The 14126-nt window shown below is 43.8% G+C and overlaps 1 protein-coding gene across 2 annotated transcripts in view; it reads right to left on the bottom strand.

The window, feature by feature from the left end:
- The window catches only part of KAZN (kazrin, periplakin interacting protein), a 1105661-nt gene that overhangs the window by 824014 nt on the left and 267521 nt on the right, over positions 1-14126 (bottom strand). For both annotated transcript variants that reach the window (XM_021097562.1, XM_021097563.1), the window contains one exon: positions 13866-14023. In XM_021097562.1, the coding sequence (XP_020953221.1) occupies positions 13866-14023 (158 nt within the window). The remainder of the gene's footprint in view (positions 1-13865; positions 14024-14126) is intronic.

The following is a 14126-nucleotide window of genomic DNA, read 5'->3' as shown; positions in this document are numbered from 1 at the left end:
GCTCCTATGTCCAAATGAGTTCACACTCTGAAGTTTTAGAGGTTAGAACTCCAACATATCCTTTTTGGAGGAAAGACACAACAGAGTTGGTCCCCCTTGACAAAGCCAGAGAAAATGCAGTGAGGGCCACCCATGTCCAAACCGTGTTCTACGTACTTCGGGGTTTTGAAGGGTGTGCTAGAGGTTCTACAGTGATTCAGCTTTCACTTTAACATACATGAAAACCCACCACAGACATGGGATACATGTCACTCTTGTACACCAGAGGACAGTTTATGCTTCCAGAATAACATGGGCATTTTCTTGGTTTGATGGGTTTTGGGTTTTTTTTTGGGGGGGGGTCCAGGTCCAGGAATAAAAAATTCCTTGTGCCATGACTGTGCATGTATTGAAACTTCTTAGTAGGCTATTGATTTAAAATACTTGTCACTTTTGGGAGTTCCCTTCGTGGCGCAGTGGTTAACGAATCCGACTAGGAACCATGAGGTTGCGGGTTTGATCCCTGGCCTTGCTCAGTGGGTTAAGGATCCGACGTTGCTGTGAGCTGTGGTGTTGGTTGCAGAGGCGGCTCAGATCCCGTGTTGCTGTGGCTCTGGTGTAGGCCAGTGGCTACGCTCTGATTAGGCCCCTAGCCTGAGAACCTCCATATGCTGCGGGAGCAGCCCTAGAAAAGGCAAAAAAGAGACAAAACAAACAAACAAACAAACAAAAAAAAACACTTGTCACTTTATACTGACTTGGAATTCAGGCCCTCTGTTTAACTGCATAAGTAATAAACAGTATGTAATACTGCATGAGTGTGTAAGTGCATAGACCAGAAGCTTCTTAGGGATTAATTTTAACTGTCTCGACACCTCTGTTCAAGAGAGTCCTCCCTTGGCTCCATGGTGAATCACATACATGGCCTACTGACAGGAGGACGCTGGGTAGAAAGAATGGCATTTCTATAAAGTTTGGGTACCCTATTAGTCAAAGTTGCTCAGGTTGCAAATGACAGAAATCCATCTCCATCGAGCCTGAGGGCAAAGGGGACTCTGTTGACTACTCCCCAGAGTGTTTCTTCTTCTGTTCCTCACTCGAATTCCCCCATGTGATTTCCTCTATAATTATGTTGGGGCTCCCAGGCTTTGGCTCACCCACATGTATTCCCACACTCAGGCCCACTTCCTCGGACTACAGAAAGTAGAAAGCTAAAACTACATTTTCCAGACTCCTCCCCTGTGCCTAAGGTTCTTCCTGAATGTGGTGGAAGTGGACAATGTGATAGCTGCCGCCGGAAGGGAGAGGGGCTCTTTCAGCGAGCTGGAGGCACCAGCACGTGGTTCTTCAGGACAGCTGTGGAGGGGGTTCTAGAGTCCAGCATTCAGTGTCATGGGTGCGGTGCTGTGTGAGGCAGTCCCCACGTATTTTCTACCCACAGCCTTGTGGGACAGTTGGGTGGTGTCCCCCGGCTACTATTGTTATTCTTGGCTAGGTAGCCTCCAAACCTCGATTGGAAAGTCTGTGAACTACCAAAATATCTCAACAATGTTGTCTTTTCTTAAAGGCCTTTCTACCTATGTTAGAATAGATTCTGTTGGCTGCTACAGAGACCTGCGACTGCCACAACATAACTCTGATCACCAGCACATACACTGATGACACAGCTCTGTCTCTTCAGCTCACAGCTCCCTCTGAAGCTGAAGACAGATATTGGACTGTCTCCAACAGAATCCCACCCAAAGGCCCCTCAATCTTCAGAGACCCTAAACCAAACGTTCTCTCCAAGCCTGCTCCTCTGCTGTTTCCTTTATCAGAGGCATTTCCCCAGGTACCTGAGCCAAAATCTCAGATTCATCATAGACTTCTCCCTCTTTTTCACCCTAAAATGTCAGGTAGTGACAGTCCTACTTCAACACCTCCTGAATGTGTTCCTTCTTCTTTAAGCTTCCTGCCCCGCACCTCAGTTTCTTGCCCTGCCACACCTTGCCAAGACAGTCTCCCATCTACCATCACGCCGTCTCCATGGTGATCTGATCCATCTACCATCACGCCTTCTCCATGGTGATCTGATCCATCTACCATCACGCCTTCTCCATGGTGATCTTTCAGACACCCAAATATCACCATGTCATCCCTTTGCCTGTATGAACTAGAGACTTCCCCCACCATCATTATGGTTTCAAGCTGAGTGAATGGTGGGAAAACAGAGGGCATTTGTGGGAGAGACTGGCAAAGATTCACTAAATCCATTTTCTCTTTCTCCTGCGAGCAGGGCTAGACCACATTTCCCAGCCTCCCTTCCAGTGACAGGACTTGGTTATCGGTCAGACCTGACTTCCAGTACTGGTTCTACCATTGTATCTTGCCATGTCATAAATCACCTGGAAATGTCGTGGCTTACAACTACCACCATTTATCATTTCTTAGAGGTCTACACAAGGATTGGTGATTCTGCTGCTGTGGGCTAAGCTCAAGTGACTTTTAGCTGGGCTTGCTCATACACTGGCATTTCAGGTCAGCTGGGAGCTGTGATGGGCTCAGCAGGCAGACACACTGCTGTTCCACTCTGGAGATTTCCTCCTCCAGGTGGCTAGCCCAGAGGCAAGGTTTCAAGAAAAAGCAGAAACATGCAAACCATCTTATGTCTGGGCTCTGGATTGACTCACTCTTTTGCCACATTCTTTTGGCCAAAGTCAACTACAGGCCGACTCAGATCCAAGGGGGCTGGGGAAATAGATGCTCATTCTTTTCTTTTTTTTTTTTTTTTAATTAAAGTACGGTTGATTCACATTCTTTTTCTTATATTATCTTCCTTCATGCTCTATCACAGAGATTGGATATAGTTCCCTGTGCTAAACAGTATCCATTCTAAATGTAATGATTTGCATCTGCTAACCCCAAACTCCCAGTCCATCCCACTGCCCCATCCCCCTGAGCAACCAGAAGTCTGTTCTCCGTGTCTGTGCAGATGCTCACTCTTAATGAGAAAGGCTTTCAGGGTCGTATTGCAAAGGAAGAAAGTAAAGCATTGCAGCCATTTTTACAATCAAAGTAGTGCAGTTACTCACTAGATGCATGACCTTAAGTAAGTTTCCTCTCTGGGCCTCATTTCCTCACCCATAAAGCAAAGGACTCACATGTAGCTCACACATGAGATCATGGAGGCACGACAGTCCCGGGCAGTGTTTGGCACACAGTAAGTGCTCAGTGATCCTGCATTAACTTCATATTTCACATCTCCCTGCAGTGTTTACCACTGTGCCTTTCACTCAGTTGGGATAAGCTCAGGAAGCATTTGTTGAAAAAATTCGGCATGCACCTGGCTCAAAGGACCAGCTAGAACAATGGTCTTTTAATGGCTCATCATGTTTTGAGAGCTAACACAAACCCACCTCCTTACACTTGGTCACGGGCCCACAGGAAATCATCCTGTCCACGCTTGACAGAGATCCCTCCTAAGATACATCCTCCAGCTGTTCAAACACAGTCTGTCTTCTGTGCATGTTTCGGGGCAGAAGAGCACAATTCATGTCCCTCTAAATAAACCGACTGGGGCGGTCTTCCCAAAAGAGAATGTGCATGAAGCTTGCTAATTAGGACACTTCAAACTCCCGTTTCCAACAGATCAAAAATCACCCAGCGTTCAATGCTAAAATATCTTCTGCTGATTTGCTTTATGCGAGAGACTGATTGCACTGTCGGCCCATGTGTCACTCCTCCCTTCGGGGTTGCCTTTCCGCACTGAGGCTGGGCTTGGTCATTGGATTTGCTTTGGTCAGTGGAACAGTAGCAAACTTGATACACGTTTAGGCTGGAAACATAGTTGCTTTTGTCCATTTCCTCTTTTAATGGACCCCAAGTCACCCCTCTGAGACTATTCCAGAGTTAGCTGGCTGGAAGGATGTGAGAAATCTGTAGAGGAAAGCTAAATCACACCAGCTGAGGCCATCTCAGACCAGCCAGGCTCTAGCGACCACGAAACAGTATGCGTGAGACCAGTCAGGATCAGCCACCCATGTCATGTTAGTGGAACTACCCAATCTTATAAGAAGACAATAAATAGCTGCTTTAAGCCTTTCAGTTTGGGGATGGTTCGTTATGTGGCCAGAGTTAACTGACTCAAATCTATGCCATGATTCTCATTATCAATTCCATCCCGAGTATCTTCTCTCTGTCTTCTCTTTCGGGGTGGTGGGGGGAAGAGGAATGGGGTTCCTATCAATAACCCACAATAAGAATATGCACTCTGAAATTGAACATCTGGGCTGCTAAGCTGACCAACCTGAGTGCATCTGTTTCAAGCTCCGCAGGCATAAATGAGCACGCGGCACAGCCAGGTCACCATCTCACATCAAACTGCTTTCACGTGTGATTTGCTCCAGGACACGGGAGAGAAGGAACATGGAACCTCAGCCTGAGCTGGCATTTAGGAGACGTCTGACACTGGATTTGAACGATGACACTCAGCAACAACGTGCCTCAATTTACCTGGATGTGGAGTTCCCACTGCAGTTCAGTGGGTTAAGAACCCAATTACAACAGCTTGGGTTGTGTGGGGGTGCAGGTTCAATCCCCAACCCAGGGCAGTGGGTTAAAGGATCGGGCTTTGGAGTTCCTGCTGTGGCGCAGCGGAAACGAATCCGACTAGTATCCATGAGGTTGCGGGATCAATCCCTGGCCTCACTTAGTGGTCTGGCGGGGATCCAGGTGTTGCTATGGGTGTCGTGTAGGCCGGCAGCTACATCTCCAATTTGACTCCTAGCCTGGGAACCTCCATATACTGCAGGTGTGTGGCCCTAAAAGGAAAAAAAAAAAAAGATCCACCTTTGCCACAGTTGCCACATAGGTCACAGCTATGGCTCGGATTCAATCCCTGGCCTGGGAACCTTCCATATGCCATGGGTATGGCCATAAAAATTTTTTTTTTTAATTACCTGGCTGCTCTACAGGGAATGGTTGAGTTTAATGTGAATGGGAGGCCCCAAGAGCACTGTTTAAGAATTATTCTTCTAAGCGTAAGTTATTTTAGGATTATAATTATATGGCCTACATTAGGCTTCCTATTATCTGACTAATGGATAGGAGCCACGACAAAACCAAATAACCAATACTAAAAGAAATTCCATTATGGTGAAAGAAAAAAAAATACTGGCAACGAAATTAACTTTCTAATTATGTCTCATTCAGACTAACATTGGTTTACATTTCCTGAGTGCATGCCATCAGGGAAGGAAGGCTTTGCCCACAGATGATCTATAAAGTTACTAATCTATAGGTACATAATTGAGAATTGACTGTTGGCCAGGTTCTATAGAGCAGCTCTTCATAATTGAAGGGGCTTCACCTCTTCATTTTTCTTGTCCAGAATAACTCTACATCTCACCTGCTTTCCTTTCATCCATCTCACTCCTAAGTCTCATGCAGCTCAACCAACTTACATTAGCTTTCTTTGGTGTGTGTCTCTATGTCCACAGCATCCAGCAAGAAAAGACAGAGATTCTGGTTCCTCTGTGGACACCCACTGGCAAAGCATGAAAGACTGCTCCAAGGGGCCAGTTGGAATTTTTATAATCCCTAAAGTAAATGCAAATTTCTGGAATAAGTAATATATATATATATATATATATATATATATATATATATATCAACATTTCAGGAGATCTAATCCCAGTTAGCTCATAGAGTAATGCTAAACACACACAGCTAAATTAAAGTACAGATAGATGCAATAAAACACAAGCAGAGGTCATGTTCTCCATCTTTCTCTTTCCTTCTCTCTCTTCTCAGAGCTCAATTTAAATGTCACATTCAAAAGAGAAAGCATTTGAACGCTTATCTAAATTAGGTGCTCATACGTCTTTAAGACAATTACTGAAACACGTTATTTGTTTGCTTACATATTTAGAGTCGCTCGCTCCCACTAAAATACAAGATCCTTGAGGACAAGGGTCACGTCTGTTTTCCCTAATGTTCCCCACAACCTGGCATAGGCTTGGCATGTTATAGATACTCAATGGATGAACAAGAAAATGAATAAATGGATAACAAAGCTGTATCTCGAGGACCAATTATGATCAATGCCAGACATTCAAAAAAAATGATTCTGAGGCTGGAAGGGTCCCACAGTCCATGAAAACATCAACTTTGGGTCTAAAAGCAGGCTTTCGCAATGTGGACACAACCGACACTGGGGATGGATGACTCTTTGCTGTGGAAGGAAGGCCATTCTGTACACTGCAGGAAGTTCTCCAACACCCCTGGCCTCTATCCACCAGATTCCAGTAGTATCGCTACCCCTCCCCACGAACCCAGGCCAATGCTGACAATCAAAAATACCTCTAGACATTGCCAAATCCCCAGGAAAATGCTCTCCGCCCTCTTAGTTGAGAACCACCCATCCAAAGGGCAATGGTGGGGTTGGGTATTATTTGGGGAGCCAAATATTTGCCAGTGTGACCATGGGAACTAGGTAGAGACTATAATGTTTTCGAGGGAAAGATAATACCTTTTATATTCTTTTCAAAGATATTTGAAAATCATCTTCTTGGAAGCGTAAACCTTCTAGAATGCTGAGGGGGCAGTGTTTAGCTTTGGGAAGGTATTACATATTCCTTGTCGTTGCTAAAAACATTTCCGTTATGAGTGCTGTCGTATGTCTGAAGCCAGGTTTTAATCTTCTCTCTTCCCTCAAATTACACCCTCCCCCCCCCTCTATTTAATAACCCCCTCAGGGAGCAAATACTCTAAGGGTCACCACCTGCAAGTAGGAAATCAATTATGCTGGCTTTGTGATGGGCTGGATGGAACAATATAAAAAAGGCTATTTTATTAAAGCTTAATACCCGGTTTGCAAAATACAGATGATAATAACACCCACCCTTTTGTACCTCTCATGGCTAAGTAGGAAAGATGAGAAAATGCTAGCTAAAGTGCTTTGCAAACCAGGAAGGGATGCAAACACCAGCAGGGTCCTTCGTGGAGCTTCCGAAGCCACCTGTGTCTTCGTCAGTACTTCCCACAGGACTCTATGGTGTCTGGTTATCTGCCCCACTATAGCCTAAGTCCCTCTAGGGCAGAGTCAATGTTCTGTCCACTAGACCTCAGCGCAGTGCCAAGCTCTGTGCTAGGACACAAGCACCAAGTTCATGTATGTGGAAAGCATGGTAGATTTATTGTTGCCTCCATCTGCCCCACATCCACTCTCCCTTCTCGTAATAATAATGCCTCCCCACATGGCGTGTGATTTTGGTGGGATCACCCATCAATGTGCACACACTCCCATGTCCAAGGAGGAGAAGAACCCAGTGACCTAAGACAGGTCAGTCAGGCTTTTCTAAGGATTTGCATCTTCATCAAAGCAACACAAAGAGACAAGAGGCTTGGAACCAATTAATCCCCATCACAGCATCCCGAAGAAATGGCTCTTTAGTTCTTGATGCCTAAATCTCCACAGCTGCCCTCTGTCCTGTCTTTTCTGAGTTATAGTTCTTCGGTTTTTCCTAAGAGCTACCCTATGTGCTTCTGTTAAACACAGCCCCTGATACATTAACCAGAGCTTGTCTCTATTGCTGACCAAAGAACCGTAGCCAATTCCCCATCCCTAACTTGCCATGATTTTGTTACTCTCAGATCCCGCTCACTATAACATGAACTACCAAATATTAGACCAGCATAAAGTCCATATTCTCATCATTTCAAAGTATATAATTAAAATAACCATTTAGTATCTACAAATGTAACCTAAAGATTCTAGAATGTGAAAAATAAATTCCCCAAATATTCGTTAACGCTCTACAGATCCTTGGAAACTATACCAGTTTTGACAGAGGCAATTCCACTCAAACATTATTCATCCTGAGAGATGCGCCCTTCCATCAGAACATAGCAATGTACAGGATTCCAGTTTTCTTGAGTCTCATTTCTGATTATACCTGGATCTTTACATGGTGAACACTGAAAGCAACTTTCAGTATTTCAGAATTTCCCCTAAAATTCTGCCTCATGGATTTTGCAAAGGTGCCAGAGGTCTCAGAAAAGGCTACCTTTCTCTATTATCTTAAAAGAAAATACCTAGACACAAGCATAACAGATTACTGGTTTCAATTACAATATCACACCTCACCTTCCATTTCTTCTGAACAGGGAAGGTGACTGCAGAAGCTCTATAACCGATGGCATCACCTCTACGCCCGGCAGTGCCTGCCAGTTAAACTGCATTTATTTAGGAAAAAAAAAAAAAAACCATAAGATCAAAATCACCATGGCGGAATGGAGAGTGGGCTTTCACACATTATGTAAGAGACTGCAAGCTGCAGATTTTATAGTTTTGCATCTGAGAATGGAAAATAACATTGCCTTTTCAAACACGCAGGGAAAAGATGGGTAATGGAGCACACGGATTACTGGAGGGGATAAGCTAAGACTCCTTTGAGTAATCAGCTTACTATTGTAGCTTTCCTGTTAGGTGAACTCAATTCTTCAGTGCCCATTTAAGTATTTCTTCCTTCTATGACCTTAAAGAAGTGGAAATCTGATGGCCTGAGTAGACTTAAAAATATCTCAGGGTAATTTCTTAGGATGAAAATTTTTTGCCTCTTTGCCCTGTTCTAATTCCAGAGTTTCTTCTCTGCTTGCTGCCATGCTGGGGAGTGTTTCAGTTCTTGCTTCAGCCTGGTATCACCTTTCAGAAGATAGTATGAAAAAACGACAGTCAGGGCACAACTTATGGCTATAGCCAGTGTCTGTGACCTTGAGAGGTCAAACATCTATCAGGTGCCTCAGTTTGTGCAATGTGAGGACAAGACATTCTCCAGGGCTGTCAACAGGGTCACATTCATGCATATGACCGTGAAGCCAGCTGCAGCTGGAGATCACCAGGTAACTACACTGGGAATAACCACAGGGTCCCTACCACAAGTGTGGGTTGGTTTCAGAAAGGACATGAAGGTGGGAAGCGCTCACACAAGAGAAATCACCTCGATGCATGCCTAGCTCTGTAATGAGTGTGTGTCAAACGCCTGATTCTGAAAATTCCTTTCCCAACACACACTGACATCCACTGTGCAGACCTGACCCTTCTGCTTGTAAGGAGCCTTAGCCCAGGTTTGCTCTGGGGGAGTCTCTGCTCCAAAGCACGCCTCCCCATTCTTGGCCAGTCTAGAGAGGGAGAGTGTCCAGGTAGCTTAAACAGTCAACCTACTTCTGTGAAATCAGCCTGATTCTTGCCGGACGTTAATCAGAAAGCATAATCAACCAGGGGAGGCAACTCTGGAAAACCAAACAAGAAAGAGAAATGAAGCCACCCAAAGCACACTGAGTCTCGGTCCTGGAAGGGCTCCCAGTGGCCCCTGAACGCCAGGCTTGCCTCCTGCCAATAACCCCCCTCCTGCTGTTCTCCATGCTTGGCAAGGGGACTATAGGTCTTTGGCAAATATGCGTTCAAGTTCCCTGAACACAAACAACAGAAAAAGACAGATGAGAAAAGAAGAGAGAAGAAAGGGGGGGAGACAGAAAGGGATAAAAAGGACAGAATCTCGTTCCACATCTAAACGAAGATTTATTTTGCCAATGGAGAGACGAGGAAGCAGGGGAGGGAGAGGAGCAGTGAACGTCGAGAGAAGACAGGAGAGAAGGAGGGAAAATGCTGAGGGGTGGGGAGAAGGAGAAAAAGGAAAGCAAGAAAAAAAGGGACACAGAGGAAAGAGCGGGGGAAGGCCCGTCCAAAAGACAAAGCAGGTTTCGTTTGTCATGTGCCTCACACTTGACTTTCATCAGCTGCATGTGCAAACACACTTAGAGATGACGCTGTGTGGTTCCTGTTTGTTTTTAAGGGCTTGCTTCCTTCTCTCCTCGTGATGGACTTATGGGAAGGATACATCAGCAAGGTAGCCTGACTTGCACTGAGTTCTCCCTTCAAGCCCAGGCAAGCTGAGATCAGGCAGAGAAGCTTCCCTCACTGCCAGACCCGGACAGCGGCCAAGGGTCAGTGGAGCACAGGCCCTCCTTGGCCACTCCATATTCCACGGCCAGCAGAAGGAGCATCCCCGTCCCCACGAGGCACAGAAAGCCTCTGTCTTCAGTACCTAGCCTTCTAGAGGAAGACCTTTCTGCCAACAAAGCGATCTTTTTTAAAAAATATATTTATAATGATTTTCATTGTTTTCCATTATAGCTGGTTTCCAGTGTTCTGTCGATTTTCTGCTGTACAGCATGGTGTCCCAGTTACACATACATGTATACATTCTTTTTTGCTCACATTATCATGCTCCACCATAAGTGACCAGACATAGTTCCCAGCGCTACACAGCAGGACCTCACTGATAATCCATTCCAAAGACAATAGTCTTGGAGTTTCCTTAGTGGCGCAGTGGAAACATATCTAACTAGGAACCATGAGGTTGCGGGTTCGATCCCTGGCTTTGCTCTAGTGGGTTAAGGATCCGGCGTTGCCATGAGCTGTGGTGTAGTTCGCAGATGCAGCTCCGATCTGGCATTGCTGTGGCTCTGTCGTAAGCCAGCAGCTACAGGTCCAATTAGACCCCTAGCCTGGGAACCTCCATATGCCGTGAGTGCGGGCCCCAAAAAATAGACCAAAAAAAAAAAAAAAAAAGACAAAGGCAACACTCTGCATCTATTAACTCCAAAACAATCTTGTTTTCCCAAGCATTTGTCCACCCCTTAATAAATAATGATATTAGGTCTTTGGGGGAAGAAGGAGAGAAGTTCCAATAGGAGATTTAATTTGCTGTAATCAACCCCTCTTAGCATGCAGAGTCACACAGTTTGAGTAAAAGAATTAATCTCTACCAGAAAGAATTGCCTCTTCGGTGTTATGAATCTAATCACTTACGAGGCTGAGTCGGCAGTTTGGGTTTAGACAGAGCTCTCAGGAATAAAAGCCACAAGATCAGGTTTCAAACACAATCTGAATGGTACACTTCATTGAATTTGAGGGGGGGTCTTTGGATTACCAAGGGAATGGAATGCAAATAGAGGCACCCTGCCTCTTTTAGGCACCTCCTAAATGTTCAGACAGACATTTAGGGAATGAATAAATAATTGCAGGCCTCAGGGCTGCCCCTGTGAGATGTTCCTTCTTGATTCCATTCTCTAGGATGGATTGTCAGGCCTGCCAATCATCTCAGGCACCCCCATTGTACTTGGGAGATGTGTTTGCTCTGTGCATACTGTTTTATAATCCTCAGAGGTGGAATTTCATAGCCCAGCAATGCTTTTGCCTTTGACATTCTCCTAAGCAGGATTTATTGCTTCCAAGACAGATGTGACTTGAATCGATTATGCCTCTTCAGCAGTCGCTCTGGAAGCAGCCTCCAGGTTCTCTGGAATACTTCTTGCCTGACTTCATCCAACGTGCAAGCTGATGTCAAGTATTTCATCATCGCCTAATACTGTCACGAGTCCTTTGGGTACGGAACTGAGCAGGCAGCTATACCAACCAAGTTAGGGGTGTGGTTTCTACTCCTGAAGAGCTAACTTCTTGCAACACACACACATCTATTAATATCACAAAAGCCAGAACGGAAGGAGGTACCTAGAAATTATACTTACATGCCGTTGACCTCTCATTATTGATGAACTTAGAAAATGAAGTAAGAGCATTCATCTGTCTTTGGACTTGAAGCAACAATAAGCCGCAATGTCAAAAACCAAATAGTAAATAACCGAATGCCTGAAGATGCTCAATAAAGATTTTCTGTAAAAAAAAATCACATATCTCTGGTTGTCTACTTCAAAACTCAAAACCACATATTGCCCCTGGCCATCCCCCAAATGTTGGGGTTCCTTAGCATCTTATACGTTTGGCACCACTAATCTTATAGAAAGCTATTTCAGAGGTGCTCTGAGCCTCGGGATATTAGTAATCTGATTCTAAGTGACTTCAGCCATGGACCTAGATTCATAACCACAAATAATGTTTCAAAAAGCTAATGGCTTTGGAAGAAAGAAAGGAGGGTAGTATTGTCAGATGAATCACAACCCACCTCAGGCTGTGTTAGTCCAGAAGACAAAAGGGAGGGATTTTGAAAAATAGGAGGCAAAGAAATAAAACTTCCAGATACTACACCACTTTCCTACCTGAAGTTTTATGATTATGTTTCTCCAGACGCGCCAACCCACCTTGCATTTAGAAATGTATGACTTAGCAGAATATCCACCATATCCTGCTCCATTTCTTCTAGATATCTGAGTGAGAAAATTCTAGCAGGCATTGATTTGGAATCAGGAGAGAATGAGATAATACAATGTTCCCACACAGTGATCACATTATACAGGATATGTTATTCCCATTGGGTAAATAAGAGAAAAATCGCGATCAAAGCCATGAAGAATCAAAGTTTTTTAAATGGATTTGGTATGTAGGGGGAGAAAACATTCCCTTAAGCAATGTTAAACATTCTCAAAATCCAGTTCGAGGCACTCATAAGCTTATATGTGAAGGAGAAGAAAAAGATGAATAGTTTTTTATTCCCTTAAATTTTGCAAACAGGAGTTTGCACAACTTCTTTAAGGATTCATTTAGATGGTTCCCTTGGCTGTAGTATTAGCTATAGGATTGGGACCAAGCACAGAGGAAAGCTAATCTTTTCAAGAACAATTTGCTGTCTTTTATTTGGTAAATTGTTCTAAATTTCCCTTTTTTTCCCCTGAGTTTTAAAATAAGGTGTTGTGGCTTCAGATGTTGTGGCTTCAGAATCTTTATTCTCTCTACTAGACAGGGCTGGGGCAAAAGGAGAGGCTGAATGGGTTGCTCATGATAAAGGGGAAAGGGAGAACTGTGAATAAAAATGAAAGGCTTTGCATAATTTGGGCCATCTGCAAAGTCTTGGGGGGGGGGCAGCTTCAAGCATTGACAGGTGAGAAATGCACAAAAAACCTTGCCAGTCAAAATCTTAATGGTACAAGATCCAGGCTTCAGGATTGATTTTAAAAAATAAAACATAAGACACTACCATGATAGAAACAAAAGCAAAGAAACCCCAGTTCAAAAATCTGATACAGAGCGGAACACAGGAAACCAGCAACCACCCTGACCTCGCTGCTGTTGAACAGAAAACAAGCTCAGGAAGAAAGCTCTAGGACAAACTAACACAAAATGGCCAGACCCAAAGAATTTTTCTGAAACATTTCTAGATACTGAAAGAGGTGTAAACGATAATAAAAATCTAGTTCAGCTTGGCTTCAAAACCACAAAACACGATCAATTCTCCTACGACACCTGGTGTTTGCCTGTCAACATATCTGGAGAGACCCACCAACAAAACCAGAAGGAGTACATAGATTATTGTTTAAATATTTCAATAAAATAGCGCACAGGGAAAAACCTTGAAGAATCACATCGCAGCAAAGCATGCAATGAGCTAAATACCTTCTGTAATGAATTCATTGTGATCATTAAAAAGAAAAGAAAAAAGAAAGAAAAAAAACAGTACTGATTTGCTTACTGGTGGTGCATCCAATGTACCAAAATATTCATTAGTTACTCAGGGATGCTGTTTGGGATAAGTATTGCTCCACTCCGAAGCCCTTGCCAGCACTGAGGCTTGCCAAATTTGTATGTAAATGGCTTTTCACTTTCCAAGGCTAATGGGAGATTTGTTAAATTCTCAGAGACAAGACATATATTATTTTAAGCCCTCGTATTTTGACTTAAAAAAACAAGCTATTTTAATATGAAATCTCCAGTAATGCCTAATTAGAAATCCAATACTCAATATAGCAGAATGTCTGTTACATCGCTGTTTATCACAAAGGCAGGTGCAATGAATATGAGAGATGAATGCCTTTGCACAGCTTTTACCAAAAAGAAAACAAAGAAAGGTTACCGTATACTCAGTACAGACTGTCTTTACTGATCTTTGTACCTGAGCATCCATTAAGAGGTGCCTCATCAATATCATGGAACTCCTCAAAGTTTCCTTCTCCACGGGTAGAAAAGGGTCTTCATCCTCCTCCAGCGCCTTCGACTTGGTGACAATAAAATGGGATATCTGGTCATTCAGGGTGTGCAATGACTGCACCGCTGCACAAAAAAAGAGAGAAAGTGGACTCACATCAGGTAACTTTCAAAGAGAAACTGGCTAGTAATTTTATTTTTTAATTTTTTTTAACGATTTTTATTTTTT

The sequence above is a fragment of the Sus scrofa genome, chromosome 6, assembly GCF_000003025.6.
Source record: "Sus scrofa isolate TJ Tabasco breed Duroc chromosome 6, Sscrofa11.1, whole genome shotgun sequence".
NCBI classification, from domain to species: domain Eukaryota; kingdom Metazoa; phylum Chordata; class Mammalia; order Artiodactyla; family Suidae; genus Sus; species Sus scrofa.
This window is presented reverse-complemented; position numbering and strand designations above follow the sequence as displayed.